Raw genomic sequence first — 17,289 nt, forward strand, 5'->3', positions numbered from 1 at the left:
GGTATCAAACATTTCCAAATAAGAAAAAATGCTAATCAGAAGCAGTAAAGACAAGACAATAATAACTTCATTCTATGAAGTACAAGAGTGCACATGTCCTCCCTTTCTTCATCTCCAATTTTAATTGGCTCTATTTGTAATTCCTGACCTGGTAGTCCAGGATGCTGAAGCCAAGTCCTGACTCGCCTTTTTCCAGCTCAACAATTTGAGCCTCTTTCTCCCACATGGCCAGAGGAGGTGACATGGGGGGCACGCCACGCTTTGTAATGTCCTCAGCTGTAGGACAGGGTATGACACAGCCGTGATCCAGCTGAGACAATGAGACAAGAGAGAGGGAGGGAGAATGGAGACAGAAGAAGAGATTAACGTAAATGTATTAAACTAAAGTAAAACACATATATATATTTTCTTTAAAAAGTGACATGTTTCACTGGATTACCCTCTCACCTTATCATTGAACTCAGCCAGCAGCTCTTTGAGACTCAGACAGACATCATTGTTTGCTTCTTCATCACTGTCATGAACTGAAGGGGGGACAATGCGACAGCACACAAGGTATACTTGCACTGGCAGTTCTTTCAGAACATTGACCACCTCTTTGTGTGTCTGTCCAATGAGGGGGATTCCATTTACCTAGAATTGCAAGGAAATGATTCATGATTTATTAATTATTATTATTATTATTACTAATAACAAAAACAAAGTGTGGAATATCTTTGTATTCAACCCCCTTGTGAAAACTTTGTACAACACCGTTCACTTTTACTACAGCTGCCAGTACATGAGAGCTAAAAATCTCCATTTTGGTCTCATCTAACTAGAGCATCTCCTTCCAGATGTTTGCCTGTAAATGGCTTGTGGTAAATTGCAAATACAACTTATTGTGGCTTTCTTCCAGCAATAACCTTGACACTCTTTCATGTAGATCAAATTTGTGGAGAGCAGGAGTAACAGTTGAGGTGGCAAAAGAGTTTCCCATCTGGGTTGTGGGCCTCTGCAGCTCCCCCAGTTTTCATGGGTCCGTTGGCTGCTCCTCTGATTAATGCCTATTTCGGTGGACCATGACGTCTTGGTAGGTTTGCAGTTGTGCTGTAATCTTCATAACTTCTTTTATGTTCTAATCCTGCCTTAAATGTCTCCACGACTTCATTCCTGTCTGGTGTCTTTGTTCAATAATGTGCTATAACAAACCTCTACAGCCTTCACTAAACAGCTGGATTTATGCCGAGATTAAATTACATCCAGGTGGACTCTTTACTGCTTATTAAAATGTCCAGAACTGTCTAGTTTTGCCTGTCACATTTTTTTTCCTCCAATCTTCTTTGTTTCTCATTGTCTGATGTTCTCTCATTGTTATCCTGATGGTTATGTTATGTTTATAGTTTTTACTGTTTAATTAGCTTCCTGATTCCCTGTGTAATCACTGAGTGTCATTCTCCAAATAATCTCTTCAGTTTAGGCTGTCTTGTTTCTCCCTCAGTCGCTCGTTGTTTCCAATCAACCACATGCTACTTGTTTAATAATCACCACCCCAGTTTAAATACCCAACATGGTCTGTTAGTTCCTGCCTTTGATGTTCTGAGCCTTGCTCTCTGCTCCAGTGGTTACGGCTGTGTGTAATTTCATCTTTTACTTCAACAAATCACTGTTTCAACATGGTCTTGCCCATCTCATGCTTGCATTTGGGTCCTTCACAACCACAATTCATGATCATTCGATTTTGTGGTTGTAGGAAAAGTTCAAAGGGCAATAGGAGTTTTACAGAGTGATGAATATGTTTCTCTTGTCTATCTGATGTTGCGCTTTCATCAGAAGAGTAGATGACAAACAACTGGACCGAGACTGAAACGGGTAACAGTATCAGACTTACTTCCATTATCTCATCTCCAGTAAAGATTTTGTCACTTTGACCTACAGGCCCCTCTGGTAAGATGGAGCACAGGTAGTGATGTCCAGCCCGAGCCTCCAGACTGATACCTAGACCACTTGTTTCACTGAACCTCTCCAGCTGACAGACCTGCAAAGCGAGTGAAAGAAAAACGTTAGGAAACTGAGGCGAAAAGGGAATCTTAGGTGGTAAAAGGTGCATTGGGATGTGGAAGGTGATAAAAGAGTAAGCAGTTACATGCAGGTAATACTGCATGTAATAGACTATACAAGTCTATTTTTAATGCATGTTGGAATTAAAAGTTATCTTTAATATGAAGAGACATACAGTCACTTCAAATCGGTGTCCAACGGCATCCTGCCACCTCTTCCTCAGGTTTTCCTCTTCCTCTGGAGTGAGTTTCACACCTTTGAAATGAGCACAAAACACATCTTCGTGATACACACAAATCCATAAAGTCTCCTATATATACACCCATTGTTTGAAGTCCCACACAGTCGAATCAATAAAGAATGAGGTCCTATATAAAAATCACCTTGGATCTATTATAGAGAGAAGACAACATAATTCTCCTTGAGGCACACTCACAACGGAGGCAAGAAGGCATGCATATTCACATCTAACATCTTGTGATTTCCTGACAAAGTTTTGCTTTCTGATTCATCTATTAAAGCCTAACAGCAATCATGGCCTATTTGTCTGCAGTCTCTAATCAGGCCCCAAATTTCTTCTGTCTAAATAAAGCAATGTATGCAGGCAGAGTGAGAGACAAATCATCTGGAATGAGCTGAATGAGTTGGATAAACACATGATTGCACAAAACTATAAATAGAGTCCCATCAAAGAGCATGGTTCATGGCGCATTGCTGTTTCGTGATCCAAGGCAGAGCAGCAGACCGAGTCCTGTGAAGTGGTTTCCGAATTGCTGTGCGCTACGGAAATGGGAACTTACCATCTCTGGGATCGTGTCGGGGTCGTCTGCTGGCATATGCCGCTCGCCGGGAGATTTCACGCAGAGAGCTGATTCCTGGGAGACGGAGAAACACGTTTGAGCACACAACAAGCACACTTGTATTAGAAAATATCTTTTTCTTTTTCTTTTCATGCACAGAGTACAAAAGTTCATCAGTTGCTCAAAGAAGCACCAAAATTAGACTTCAGTCTGAGTCAAAACTGATACCAGAAAATCTCAATCACAGCATTCCTCGGCAGGGGAAACAGCACTGGTTGATATCTATAAAAGCCTCTGCATTTTTGTTAGCTCAGGAATAGATATACTGTCTGTTTTTATCAGTGCGAAGCACCTGTCTCCTGAATCTTGTTCAGGAATGATTTGTAAGGGCTGCCTTCATGGAGGCTGTGGGAGTGTCTGAGGGGCTGCAGAGGAGGAACTGGGGGCAAGATGTGACGAAGGCAGACAGCCTTTCTCAGCAACCTCAGCCTGACAACAGGACCAGTCCTCCTGAGCACCTCCATGGCTCGCTGTTCACTGCAGCCCTGAAGGCTCACACCATCCACCTGAGGGATGAAATGAGGAAATTAAATATACAATTATTGACAGAAGTGAATGGTGGTCACACACTCATCATCTGCAGAGTCATAAATATTGCTGTCAACAAAGTCTGTGCATTAATCTGGCCATATATTTGACTACTTTATAATCTGAATTGTTAAGACTTCATTGAAATTGGTTGGTTTCTAGGCATAAACCCTAGATTTAAGCACAGTTTTAACATTAAAGTTTTTAATAGAATTTTAAAATGTTTTTTGGAGGTGTTGATGAATTGGAACATCAAACTGTGTCCAAGTTTCAACTGTGCAGTTGTGAATGTTGAGATCATGTTGAAGGATTTAAATGTGGTCTTTATTCTTTGTTATATTGTTCAATTTCTGCAATACATCAGTGCCACAGGGAATGAAAGAGACCCCAAGCATGATGTTACAAGCACTATTCTAGTTGGTTTAATTTTCTAAGACTTGGGAAACTCAAATTGACCCCTACCATTGTTGGTAAAAAGCTAAATCTATCTCACTTCAGAATAAAACATTGCTCAATAAGACATATGGCTTCCAATATAACCAGTTGCAAATTTCTGTCATTCTTTAATATACCTGCATCAATGTTCCTGTAAAGCTGCTGTACTTTATTCTCTTATGTTAGGTTATTCTTAGCATACTAACCGGATTCCTTTCTTCTGAGCGGTGCAGTTTTAGTCATATGGTTGCAATTTGGGTACATTTGAGTGTTCAAACTGGTTTCAACCAGCATCAAACTGATTTAGAAACCAAAAGGAATGCCAGCATTTGTGTTTTAAAGGAGTAGTTAAATATCCAGCCACAGTTGTGGTAGGCCTTGTTTGTTGGTGGCTACAATAATTGTTGGTGGTTTCTCTTCACATGCTAAGAGACATTATCTAAATAGTAGAGGGGGAATTAAATGGAAGTTAATTGTTGTACAATCATTCTACACTGGAAAACTGTCTGACATAAACTGCAAGAGAAAAAAAACAACTAAAGGTGGAAATAGGATTTAAGTCACATAAACAAGTGTTCTTTTTAAATGTAATGTTACAAGAAAAAACATCTATTATGTTTTTAGAAAACTTACAGAAAGGATAATGTCTCCAACCCGCATCTGCCCATCTTGATCTGCAGAACTGCCCTTTACTATACTTTTCACCATCACACCAGCACTGTAGACTGAGTGAAACACAGCCAAAGGTTTACTGATTAAACTAATACAAAAGACATTATTAAATTCTGGTACACTTCACCTAAAATACCTGAGTTCAGGTCTCCTACATAGCTTGAGATGGAAAATCCCAGGCCCCGGCTATTTTTAGTGAACTGGACACTGAACTCATAGTCATCATTCAAGTCACTGGGCTGGAAACAGGACAGAAAGGAGAAAAATGATAAGAATTTAATATTACTCACCAAAATTACATCACTTACAAAGATGAACAAAGGTACACGGCAAACACACAAACCTTGTCGTCCAAAGTATCCTGATTCAGAGCAGGGGAGGAGAGGTAATTGGGTTTGGTAACATCCCTGGCAATGAGAAGTTTCACCCTGCTGCCAGCATTTCGCAGCACCTGGGCAAAGTGGTGGTTTGTGAACATGTGAAAATGGACATATGAGTAAGCATGTTTACATAAAACAGAGAAGGATTCTGTTAAAAGCCAGATTTTCCTGAATAGTTAACAGTTTTAAAGAAACAAAGAGAAAGAATGTAACTGGGTTAAACTAGCATGCAAAAACAAGGTGGTATCTTACTAGACAGGAACTTTGAAGACAAACACTTGGTTCAGTGGAAATAAAGAACTGCAGTGCCTTACAAAAGTCTTCTTACCACTTGAATGATTTTTAACATGTTGATATGTTACAGAAATAACTGTCAAAAGGTTTTACTCCTAAGGCCAATATAGTGAGACAAATCAACCTATCGATAAAGTTTTTGGAGAGTGAGTAGAAGCCAGAGTACCTGGAGAGAATTCATGCAAGCACTTCAAGATCATGCAAATTCTATACAGAAAGACCTCCTTGTTGAAAAGTTAACAACGCTACTAAGTACACCATCATGGAGCTTTGTGGGACCACCTTTGATTGCAATCCCAGAAGTGACTCCAATATCTCTCCTGCTTTAGTCATACAGAGTCTTTAGTCTTTGCCCATTTTTTTTTCTTTTTTTTTTGCAAAGCAATTGAAACTCAGTTAGTGTCTGTAGTATCTGTGAACAGCTGCTGTCTAGTCTTGACACAGATTCTCAATTGGCATTAGAACAATTTCTTTATAGCCCTGACTGTTTGGGGCCATTGTGTTGCTGGAAAGTCAATGTCGACACCAGTCTCTGCCACCAGAGTGCATTTAGGGTGATATGCAGTGCTAGACCATTTCTCAGTTCTCATTTTAGCAAACCACCTTTTTCCACATGTTTTCTTTGTCCCACAAATAATTTGTGCCACTTTAAGCTGGAGTGATTATGGCTTTCTTAAAAGAGTGCCTTTCTCTCTTTCTAACTTCTCTGACTAATGACCTGTTACTGTAGGTTCTGCAGTTGTGCTGTAAGATGGACCTCCATGAGTAAAGTACATCAGAGTATGAGGGGGCATTTAGTCTATCACATAAAATTCCAGCAATATACATAGTTTTGACATACAATGAAAATAAATCAGTGGTATGTATGAATACTTTTGTAAGGCATGGTAAATATAACTTATCTGGTCCTGAAGATTGAGTACCTGTGCAACTTGTTCACTGCTCATGCCTGCCAAGTCTGTATCTCCAATATGCAGAATCTGATCTCCGCTGCGCAGGCGAGTGTCCTGCGAAACATCATTTGAACAAATAAACACACATTTTTACCCAGATTATACACAAAGCACATCAGTTTTTAGAACTTTAGAATGTGCACAGTTTTTTTTGCTGTTACATGAAGAAAGACACTCTCTTTTGGTTTTCTCCCTTAAGTTAGCCTTGGTTGTCCCATTTAAGTAGTTTTACAATTGACTAAAAGATTTACCCTTCCTGCTGCTCCTCCAGGTAATATTGTCTTGACCATGACACCTGTGCTGCGTCCTCCTACGATGCCAAAACCAAGTCCTTTTCCATCATTGATCAGCTCTATTATCTCAATGTGACGCCTCTGACCAGTCAGAAGGAAGAAGAAACCAAAACAAATTAGGAAGACGATCCTCATTAAGATCTCAGCAGATTTACAGTAAAACCTTGCATATAATGTTACTCTACCTCATGTGCAATAGCAGAAAGGTTCCTACCCATCGACATGGTGCGGGAAATACGAGGAGGAGTGCAGTACTGAAAACAATGAGCCCCATATGTGAATGACAGCTTCATAGGACCTAATGATACCAGTGTTTGATGATAAGACAACCACACATGACTTTAATTATCAAAGGAATAATACTAGAATGTAAAATGTGACATTTCATAGGATAGTGTGCTTAAAAAAGAAATTTGGTAGCTTTGAGTCAGAAGGTGTTAAAAACAAATTGGTCCCTGTCAAAAAAATGTGCCTTTCTTCTTTATTATGGGTAGTTTTACATACCTGAGATTCCTTGTGAGAAAAGTTGTCTGGGTAGATATCTGAGAAGGACAATTCATGTGAACCGAGGGAGGAGTTGCTGCCATCCTTCTGAAAAGACTTTCGGTTCTCCACAGCCCAAGTGTACGAGTCGCTGTGGCTCAGTGCCTTTAGGCCAACAGGTAAGTCCAGGCATGGGCCACAGTTCAGGGACACAGATTTGGAAACGCCTTTCCCCTAGTTAGACAACAAGAGATTTAAAATGAATGCAAGACAAATTTGGAACAAAATAGTTGTAGGAAAGGAACAGATGCAAGAGGAGAATGGATATTGAAGTCAGAAACATTACATGAGGTTAAAAATGAAGGGAAGCTGAAAGGATTAGGAAATGAGAAAGGAGAGGGAGAAGAAAAAAATGAATGCTAAAAAAAGCAGAAATATACAAAATGAGAAGAAAGAAAAAAGATAAGTGGGAGCAAAGGCATGTGAAATGACAACTTATTTTCACTTCTCTCAAACTGTTCCTTTTGTCTTAGATCTTCTGTTACAAAGTATTAAAGAGCGTGTCAGTGAAGGCTTATTTCTGATATGTATGGGTCTGTTAAAATGGTCACGATCTGTTGTTTTCTTTTTAATTCCCCTGCTTTTCTTTTACTTTAAATTCTCATGCACAAATATTCAAGTGGCTTGGTCCAGGAAAATCTTCTATTTTTGTTCTATGTGCTACGATGTTTATTTTTCTTATTTCTAAGCAGATAAGTAAAACGTTGATGATTTATAGAGAATGGTACGCAGATTGTTGACTGCAGGTGGAATGAGAACGCAATGTGTTGTTGGAGACAGAACTAAAGTAAGGGAACAACTACACCTCTCCATCCACTGTTTATCCTTTGGATAACAGGTTGAATTATTTAAAGATTGAAATAAACTTTTAGCATGACTGTACACCCACGAGGAAGATGTGCATGTTTTTGTTTTTTAACTTTTCTACTCTGCTATCTGCTAAGAGACGAGTTTGCTTTGATACATCTTAAAGTTGAGTTGACTGCACACTGATGGATGGGCATTACTTCCAACCAAAGAGCTGGAAGCACCCGAACATCTGGTTCTGCTTCGATGGCAAACGTTTTGAGCTCTTATATTTGAAGGAGGACTATCAAAGATCTCTACACAAGACACATGTATATTTCCATATTGGTAAGATGAACCTCTAACTATGCACCCATCTGACCACAAATCTATCTGAATATGAACAGAGCATAAATGTCCCATGAATCACTCACATATAAATATATAGGATGGACATGGCAGTCTGCTGTGGCAACCCCTGTTTTTGCCAAAAGGTTCAACAGGTTCAACCCCTACATCATGCTCTTGTTTTGCACATTCCCTTATGGTGCTATCTAAGAAACTGATGGTAGTTTAGGGGCATCCTCTTCCAGAGCTATAAAGAAATGTGAGCACTGGGGGACAAACTCCTAAGCTTCTCTACACAGCATTACTCCAATAAAGCCAGTTTTTGTATTTGATTTACTGGTATTAAAAAGAAACTGCAGCTCAGGGGTATCATTCAGCTTTGGTTGGAATTTACTCTGAAACACAATTTCACAATCAAGCAGTGTCTTCAAGGTAGATCAGCAAATATCTGAGACATGGTTTTGATCGGATGATCTTACACCTGTTACAGTAACTTATGTTGTCATGATTTTGTTTTTTTGTTTTTTTTCTGGGATTATAGTTTTGGTCATCTGTTCTTTGTTCTGATTAGATCAGTCTTGTTTCTCCTTTTCCTTAGATCAGTTCTCAGGTCTTCTAGTTCGTATTTCTTATTTACTTCTTGTGCTTTGTTATTCTTTATCACGATTACATATATGTTTTCCCAGCTTCCCTGTTAGTATTTGCTCATTCTTTCTCCTCTCTGCTACCTCTCTCTTACCCCTTCAGCCTGCCTTCTGCTCTCCCCTCAGAAATGCATTCAGTTAGCAATTAGCCCTGATCCATGGCTCCAAAAACCATATTTCCATGTTGATTTCATTCACCCTATGCTAGATTTTCATGTTACCTTAATGGTACATGGTTCCGGTTTCGATCTTGACCTGGTTCCTTGTTTTCTCCTTGTTTTTCTTTTTTGTTAATATTTGTTTAGTAATTTTTAAAATTAAATATTCATCATCTACTGTCTGCCTTTGTCTATTCTGCATTTTGGGTCCCATCATCATCATCACAAATCATGACATGTAAGTTTTACATAGTGCTTTCACATTCAGCAGACATTTTCCCAAATACAAGAATGCACAGCTGTGAGTGTATCTCACCTGTACTCGGTCAGTGTGACATTCTTGTGTAAAAAAAAAAAAAACAACAAAAAAAAAAAACACAGGGCATATTTGGCACCTCTAGAGAATCAAATAAACAAAATAAAAAATGTCCAAAGAACTTACTCTTCCAGAGAAAGCTAACTTCTTTTAAAATTAGTCTAAATTAGGGACGCTCTCTAAAACTCTTCTGGAGGCTAATTCTACACTAGCAGTGGTAAGCATGGACAATAACAATCCTAAAACACTTTTCTTGATATTTTTAGCACACACAGAAGTAAGCACCAAGGGGCTGATTCTTTTTTACAGCATGTTGAAATTGAGAATCACAATGCAATGCTGGCTGATAGGACCAGGACAAAATGCTGTACAATGAGTGGCACCCTGTGCTGTTGAGATAATAACAAAAAGAAAAAAAAAAGTCTCCATTGCTGGTGGGTGTCTGACAAATTACTTCCCAAAAAATGCCTCTGGAAAATTTCCTGTATAGGACAAATTACTTTATTATACTGAAATTGATTTTGATGTTAAGTGTGCATATTTTAGTTAGGATATGAAGTAGGCTTTGAAGAAATTATTCAAATTTCAAATATTTTAAGTAGGAGAACCTGTTGCCATGAATTAATTTATCTGGTTCAAATTGCCTACTTTGAAATAGATTTAATTTGCTTTCAGCAGTTTCACTGTCAGAATAATAAAATTGCATTATGTTTTAACTTTGTTTTACAGACTGAAAATTTTCATCCTTTTAATTTATCATTTAATATGTTTGGTCTCCTTCTCATCTCACATCTGCTTATTGTTTGGTAGAACTCAATATGTTGTCCACTGTAATCATAGAGGCATAATTTTCTGATTTGTACCCTATATGTTTCCTCTTCTTTGGGTTCATGACATACAACGATCTGAAGTCCAATTTTCAGAATTAATAAAAAGAAGTAAACCGCTTCTAAGCAGATTTGCACAACTTCACCATGAGGATATATTGCTAATGTTACAAATAATTTTCCTGGTACAAATTCAAACCTTTTCTATGCTCCAGTGCCATGTTTCTTCGGATGCAAATATACTAAATGGCTTCAGGCATATGCAAGATTGCTAATTTAATGATGCTTGTGTGTGAAGGCCATTGGGTATCCTATTAGAGTACACCCCATCAGGCAGTTAGCAAGCTTTGGTACTTACCACTAACGAGTGAGCTAAATGTCTAAATGGTGTCATAAATGTCCAACCGATTCAGATTAAAGAAAAGGTTTGGGAGCCTTCCAGTATGATGAGGATTTTTGCATAGCTTATTTATGAAGTATGTTCTGCGTTTCATGAAATATACAATATTAAAACACCCATCTGTTGCAATTAACAACATTAAACACTTTCATTTTATCTAATCAGCTCCGCTGCAACATAGTGGGTTCTCCAAATTATGAACTTGTTGACTAATTAAAGCCACAAATTCTATAAATGCTTAGTTACTTAACAGACTGAATGATGATGAGTCTTGCGATTACTTCTGCTAAAAGATTGTAGTTCATCCTTCTTTAAAGTCATTTTCATGCTCTGTCAACATACTGTATGTACAGAGCTGTTGAAAGTATTTGGCCCCTTCCATGTTTCTTCTGTTCTTGCTTTTTAGTCCAATAGAAAAGCGTTAGTGGACACATAAAGTAATTTAAAACATTGTTTGTGTGTGTAGGTTACAGGCACAATACTTGACTGACCCTATGAGAAAAGGTCATTGCTCCCTGATCTAAGAACTAGTTGGACCACGCTTGATCCCAACCGTCATCAAGCGTTTGTGATAACTGGCAATGATTTTTTTTCAACATTGCTGTGGGGGATTTTTGCAAACTGTGGACACTGTGGAGTAACATGTCTGCTTCGTATATGTGTCATTTATATATAACTGCAGACATACTGTCGAATACGCTACAGTCCCACCATTCCCTTTGTAAAAACTGCTTCACAGGAATTGAAGGAATGACCCCAAATTTCTATACTCTTTAATGTCAAACATGTGATCAGACAAACCCCCAAAGTTTTAGAAACAGTAAACATTTTTAATGAAAAGCCTTAAAGGAAGACTCCCAGGGGTGTTAGGATGACTATGGAACAAAGTTGCTTTGGAGGCATGATGGAAACCAAAATCATTAGGTAATATAATTTGCCAAATTCTATAGCTGATCATTTTACTGTATATCAGGCTGTACAAACATATGTGACATTAGACCATAACTCCAAACAGTAACACAGACATTTCCGCCCAATTTGTGGTCATGATAAGCATCATCCATCCCTCCCACACTATCGTAGCTTAAGGGGTAAGCTTAGGTAAGCTGATTACTCATCTAGTTTGGTCCCTGCATTCAGTATTTTGAGAATCCCACCTCTTTCCCCTTATCATTCAATACAAACCAAACACCCACACAAGAGGCTTGTGCTACCTTCACCGGAGGCTTTGGCTGAGCCTGCTGCAAGCTGAGGATGTGCAGGAAAAGAGGGCTCTGCAGGACAGTCTTCAGCACAGAGAGTTTTTCCTGAGTGGGAGCCTCCCCTCGCTCCCTCAGTTTGGCTTGCAGTCTTTCCACAGCTTCTAAGGCGCACTGAGCATCTGCAGAGAAAATTGATTTTAAAGACCAGAAAGTTCGGCCTTTCTGGGTTACAAAAAGGTAACATTAGGAACATAATTATTATGTAACATTAAACAACAATTCAATCATTCCAAATAATTAAGCAATAACTTAAAGATTCATTTTTCCATATATTTTAAGATGTTTATTTTTTTAGTAATTATGTAAAAAGAGTTTAAAATATAAAGCAAAAGTTATGCATAAAAGATAAGTTTCACATTTGTTGAAATTTTGACCTATTTGCCTTGTACACCTCACACTGCTTACTCAGTTGCCACAGTTTTTCACTAAGATTAAGTTCTCTACTTTAACTAGACTATGGCAACGCTATTTTTCCGCTTCGTTTTTATTGTCATGGTTACATGATAAAAGTTCAGCTAAGCTTCAGCTCTTATATGGAGCATAAAGACAGCAACACAAGCTTTATGCTCAAACCAGGGTTTCTATTGCATCTCATTAAAAATAGCCTTAAACTGTAGGAAAATAAGTGATTTTCAAACTCTAAGTTTTCGAAACCTTTTCCACCTTAATACTGTTAGCTGTTTCTGGTCTAGTAGGTTAGAATTGATCCATCCCTGATGCATCTCAGCGGACAACAAAGGTTTCTTGGTGTGCATGTGTGAATTTAGAGACCATTTCTGCAACACAAAGCTCTTGCAAGCGATAATGTCTCACTCCGATAATTTTGTCAATACTGGCTTGTGGTGTGAAAGCTGACACTAATGCCACTCTGAAAATGAACATTTTTTGCAAAAATTTCCCTTAACAACACTTTCCAAACCAATTGAGTTCCAAAAGACACGCTGCAGGGACAAAAAGACCTTTGTAGAACCATTTAAGCTTACAATTATTATTAGAATTTTAATTTTATTTGAAGACTGAATACAGATCAACACAAATAAAACTATATTTGGCATTTTCCAAGTTAATCTGCTGACTACAGCTTGAACACTCTTCTCTTGTTCATTTTCAATGAGAATTTGGATGATTTGAATATTTTGTACTATTGTTAACTGAGGAACAATTGACTTGAAATTGTTTTGGGAAAAATGTTTTTTCAAACTCTTCTCAGATTGTTGAGCACCAATAATTGACTCTCTTTTTATAGTGCTGATCTCTTTCCAGCCTGGCATTGTTTCATCAAACAGCTGGAAGAGTTACCGACCACTGCTGACACTGAATTAATTAAATTAATTTGGTAAGCTGGACCTGGCTGCCTTTTACCTCCTAATTACAACAGAAACTGTGAGGTTGGATTTAGCTTTTAATCCCAACGGAAGTACTACCAGTGTATTTTTCACACATTTCCCTGAGTATCCTTGGTGATTTTAATTAAACAATTTGCTTGTTTTGTTATGCTGGTTTTATATATTTGCTGTTAATTTAAGTTTGTATAGTCACACGTTTTTCATGACAGACAAAACCTGTAAATAATTGCTGGAACTGTATCATATGTGTTTGGATGCATATTCTGATTCCAATGGCTTTACTCTAATTTTGACATTGGCAGAAAGTCAGGGAGTGTTGATGTGAGAGGGAAAAGCAGCAAATGTTAAAGACGATGTAGTTGGATGGTCCAAGCAAAGACACTTATATATCTGCAATAAAGTGACATCAGTGACCCAGAGAAGCGCCAGTGCGAGTTCTTCCAACATTTTCAATAAAGTTTAAGTTAAAGTTTGGCCCCAGTGAACTTAATGAGGAAACATTAGGTTGTCTGGTGCGCCGCAGAACAAAAGCAGTAGACTGCCAATTGTATCAGGTCATGTTGTCCTTGCTCATTTAGCCGAGTTGGGACTAATGAGAGCAAGCCACAACTGAGGTAATTGTTTGTGACAGAAGCTAAAACCCAGTAAAGTCCTCCCTGCAAACTTTTGACAGGGGTGTGAGGCCAGCACCACCTGCTCATGTAACTACTCGCGCCTGTCTGGCTGGCTGACTGCAGCAGCCATGTCTCACACCCTAATTTTAAGCCATGAGTGTACAGATGTTATTGTGATGCTTTTTTTTTTTAGCGGGGTAGGAGAGGAATCAAATTCACTCCTACAGCTAAAAGGTCACCAAATACACTCACCCATGATCTCCATTACTGTCGGAGGGAGTTCTTGAGTCCAAATTTTCCTCTACGTCTCAAGTTGATATCATGCTTGTCCACTTGGCTCCTGTAACATAGAAAATAAGTTTAGAGAAACTTTGCAGATTTTTAAAGGTTTTGATTCCATCTGTGGAAACATATTCCTCCTCTAAGATATAATTTGTTGAGAATATTGCAGATCTTTAATAACCTCCTTCCACTTTCCAAGAAAATAACTAGTTTATAAGCAATTATTTTACATCTGTTCATCAGCTTGTATCATTTCCTCCATATATCTTCTCCCTCCAGGACTTGTTCCATGTTTGTTTCCAAGCGCCTTGCTTGTCACCTAATGCTCTTTAGCAGGATTTAAATCTGCTCCAAAAGGCTTTATCCGCCACTGATGATAATTAACTGCGACACACGGCCTCCCGACCCTTCTGACTTAAGTAGGGGTGGAGGGGTGGAGAGTATGGCTTCAAAGCCTGACACAAGTGACATGATTTGATTTGCAAAACGACGGAATGGAAATGACGAGATCTCATCTGAAATCTAATTAGGAGCCAATGATGGGCATAGGGATAGAATGTTTATACGGCTCTTATTGCACATCTAAAAGTTCTTATTAAACCCGTGCTTCTAAATGGGTTCTAAGAAAAAATAAATAAAAATAACAGTATAGCTTACGGTAAAATTTCAGCGAACCAATTTCTGCTAATTTGCTAGTCAATCTGCGAAGCTACTTCTGTAAACAAAGCCAATTTAGCTCCATTACTATGACAACCAGACGGACATCTGAAGCAGCGCAGTGCTCCGTCTCACCTCCATTGCAGCAGACGATCAACAGGTCCTTGAGAGAATCCCTTCCACCTTCTGCAGTCAGTCTGTCTGATGGTACAGATGGACTTTTACAGAAAACCGAACCACTTTTGCCGGTGGGTCGAGTTACAGCGGCGGTCTGAGACGCGCCACAGCTGCCAATAAAAACATATGAGCACTTTATTTCCCCGCGTTGAGTCCAATCAGAGCGTCAAGAGAGCGCGTCGTGCAGTGCGCATGCACACCCCCTTTGATCTGCAAGCACAAAGAGCTCATCCCCTGCAGGCTGAAGAGAACGATGTGACAAAAATCATCAAAAATTATATTCTACTTTTTTTCTTTCTGGTTTCATCTTAGATAATCTGTGTTCCTCACAGATAGATTTTGAAGCCTAGAAAACACAATAAAAACGCTCCTCGATTCAAAACAACCCGAAAGTATAATGCTTGTTAAACCAGGCCTTGGATCCAGCATAGTATTGCTTTGATTTCCTGTTTTTGTCAGGGGGTTAAAACATAAACCATAAACTGATTTAAAATAATTTTTACTAAACCTTCTTTTCACATACGCACACACACACATCCCAAAATAAATAGTGCCATAATTGCCTTGTAGAGATTTGCAGATATTACATGTATGACTTTCAAATCCCCTTTTGTACTGTAACTCTAAACTAAAAACTGCTCAACAATGAGAGCCAAAGCTTCAGGAGGCACTGTAGAGGAAGTAAAGAACCACTTGCAGCTTCAGATCAGAGTTACAAACATTCAGGGTCAGATGATGTAGGAATGTCTGGAATATTTTGCTAGGAGAGTTGAAAATTATTTCTGGTTAATTGCTATTGGGATGTACGTTCTAAATGTAGGGCAGAGAAGTGAAGAGGCACAGAATTCAAGCTGTGTGAAGTCCAAGTGAAGTTTCCACAGGCAGTGATAATGTGTTATCTATTGGTCCGCTGTGTAACTCTAGAGTCAAATAATTGTTATTTGGCCTCCACACGTCCTTAAAGTGATCCACGATTAGTTGCAACAATACCTTATTATTTGAGAAATATTTCAGGCTAAATACTGTAGGCTGTTCTTTTAAAATCTTTATAAAAATATTGCCCTACGGACGCCCCCATGTTGTTTAAGCTGCAATGCATCCTGGGTAAATGTAGCTAACTCCGTCTAGCTAAAATAGCAATGAGTAACAGACTTTTCAATCTGAACTGAAAAGTGGCAATGTAGAAATCACAAGGAGTTAAGAGGACGTGGAGGAGCAAAGAGAGGAAGAGAAAAGAGTTTGCCGAAGAAGCTGGTGTTTGTGCTGATGCTGCCAACTTCAGCTTCGTAAATGAAACGATGAATGACGCTGCTGGTCAGAAAGTGTGATCCGGGTAAGTAGCTGACGTGCCCTGCGTCAGGTCACTTTCAATACTGGTGGCAATAGCTTTATCATTTAAAAGATTTTCCAGCGTTACCTGCCTCTGTTGTTTCTCCCAGCTTATTTTGTTCGCTAGGTAGCGTTTTGTGGATAGAAATGGTCAACATGGCATTTGGTTTTAACTTGCCAGTAGCCTGGTAAAAACCTCTACACTTTGCTTCATACAGAGGGTATGGGCTCTCGGCTGTTGAGAAACGATTGCTTCCTGGAGGCGTGGACTGTGTAGAGATTTTAAATTTTACATTGCTAATGTTTGTCTGTGACAGTTTAAGGCTATGAAGCTTACCGTAATCTCCCACCCTTGTTCAGCTCTTGTCTCCTTCAAGTGCGCGTTTATGGGTGAATTTTACTGCCATAAGTAGAGAATACACATTTTCAGCTTGAAAGCAGAATTTTATGTGTTCATTCTCAAAACTTGTAATACTTGCACTCAAAACTACTCTCTGCACGGATTAACTCTCTGCTGGCAAACCTCTCTGCTCTTGCAATTCTTTTCTGCTCTCTCTCAAAACAAAAAAAGTACCTTCGCCTGGCAACTTTCCAATAGAATGAAAGTGTTATAATGGGCAACGGGAACCTCCTCCATGGTGCGTTTGTTTCCTTCCAGTGGTTGTGCCTGTGTGGCTACTATGATTGTAGCACCTGTTTTTTGTGCCGCAAGCTAAAGTGGACATGACAAGTTAGAAAAGCACTGATTCTCTTGGCAATAAAAAATAAAACCAAAACCACCAAACTGTGTAAGCAGAACATCACACAAGACCAGGTTTATTTATTTATGAGTTTTGTTGTGTTTTTTTTTTTTTTTTAACAGCAGCTGTTGATTAAGCTGAAAGTTACAACCTTAACAGGAAGGCAATGGCCAGGCTAGCTTGAAAGGATAACAACCAATTGACTCAGTCTTCTTGAGAGAGGTGTTTAGAGCACAAATGTGGGTCCTTCAGAAGTTGTTTTCCAAACGGCTCCTGCCAATTGCAATCTTATTTTTTTTCATGTGGGAAGGGATGAAGACTTGCCTCTTTTTTTGTTTGTTTTGTTTAGGTTTTTGAAGGTATAGCCAATAACAACACAGTATGACATTATCTAAATTTGCACCA

At 38.8% G+C, this 17,289-nt stretch overlaps 1 protein-coding gene across 5 annotated transcripts in view; it reads right to left on the reverse strand.

The window, feature by feature from the left end:
- Positions 1-14,953, reverse strand: part of LOC102219499 (multiple PDZ domain protein-like) — a 60,451-nt gene extending 45,498 nt beyond the window's left edge. For 4 of the 5 annotated variants that reach the window (XM_023333106.1, XM_023333107.1, XM_023333105.1 and 1 more), the window contains exons 1-16: positions 14,774-14,953; positions 13,952-14,039; positions 11,692-11,858; positions 6,960-7,172; positions 6,641-6,709; positions 6,414-6,536; positions 6,133-6,216; positions 4,879-4,986; positions 4,672-4,774; positions 4,497-4,588; positions 3,193-3,406; positions 2,841-2,915; positions 2,216-2,295; positions 1,871-2,017; positions 448-633; positions 149-310 (exon numbers count right to left, since the gene is read on the reverse strand). In XM_023333106.1, the coding sequence (XP_023188874.1) occupies positions 149-310; positions 448-633; positions 1,871-2,017; positions 2,216-2,295; positions 2,841-2,915; positions 3,193-3,406; positions 4,497-4,588; positions 4,672-4,774; positions 4,879-4,986; positions 6,133-6,216; positions 6,414-6,536; positions 6,641-6,709; positions 6,960-7,172; positions 11,692-11,858; positions 13,952-13,964 (1,836 nt within the window). In that variant the 5' untranslated portion in view covers positions 13,965-14,039; positions 14,774-14,953. Of the gene's footprint in view, positions 1-148; positions 311-447; positions 634-1,870; positions 2,018-2,215; positions 2,296-2,840; positions 2,916-3,192; positions 3,407-4,496; positions 4,589-4,671; positions 4,775-4,878; positions 4,987-6,132; positions 6,217-6,413; positions 6,537-6,640; positions 6,710-6,959; positions 7,173-11,691; positions 11,859-13,951; positions 14,040-14,211; positions 14,286-14,773 lie in introns of those variants that run through there. The other variant, XM_023333104.1, reaches the window with a different exon arrangement.
- Positions 14,954-17,289: the final 2,336 nt, after the last annotated feature.

This window comes from Xiphophorus maculatus, chromosome 5 (genome assembly GCF_002775205.1).
Source record: "Xiphophorus maculatus strain JP 163 A chromosome 5, X_maculatus-5.0-male, whole genome shotgun sequence".
Lineage (NCBI taxonomy): Eukaryota > Metazoa > Chordata > Actinopteri > Cyprinodontiformes > Poeciliidae > Xiphophorus > Xiphophorus maculatus.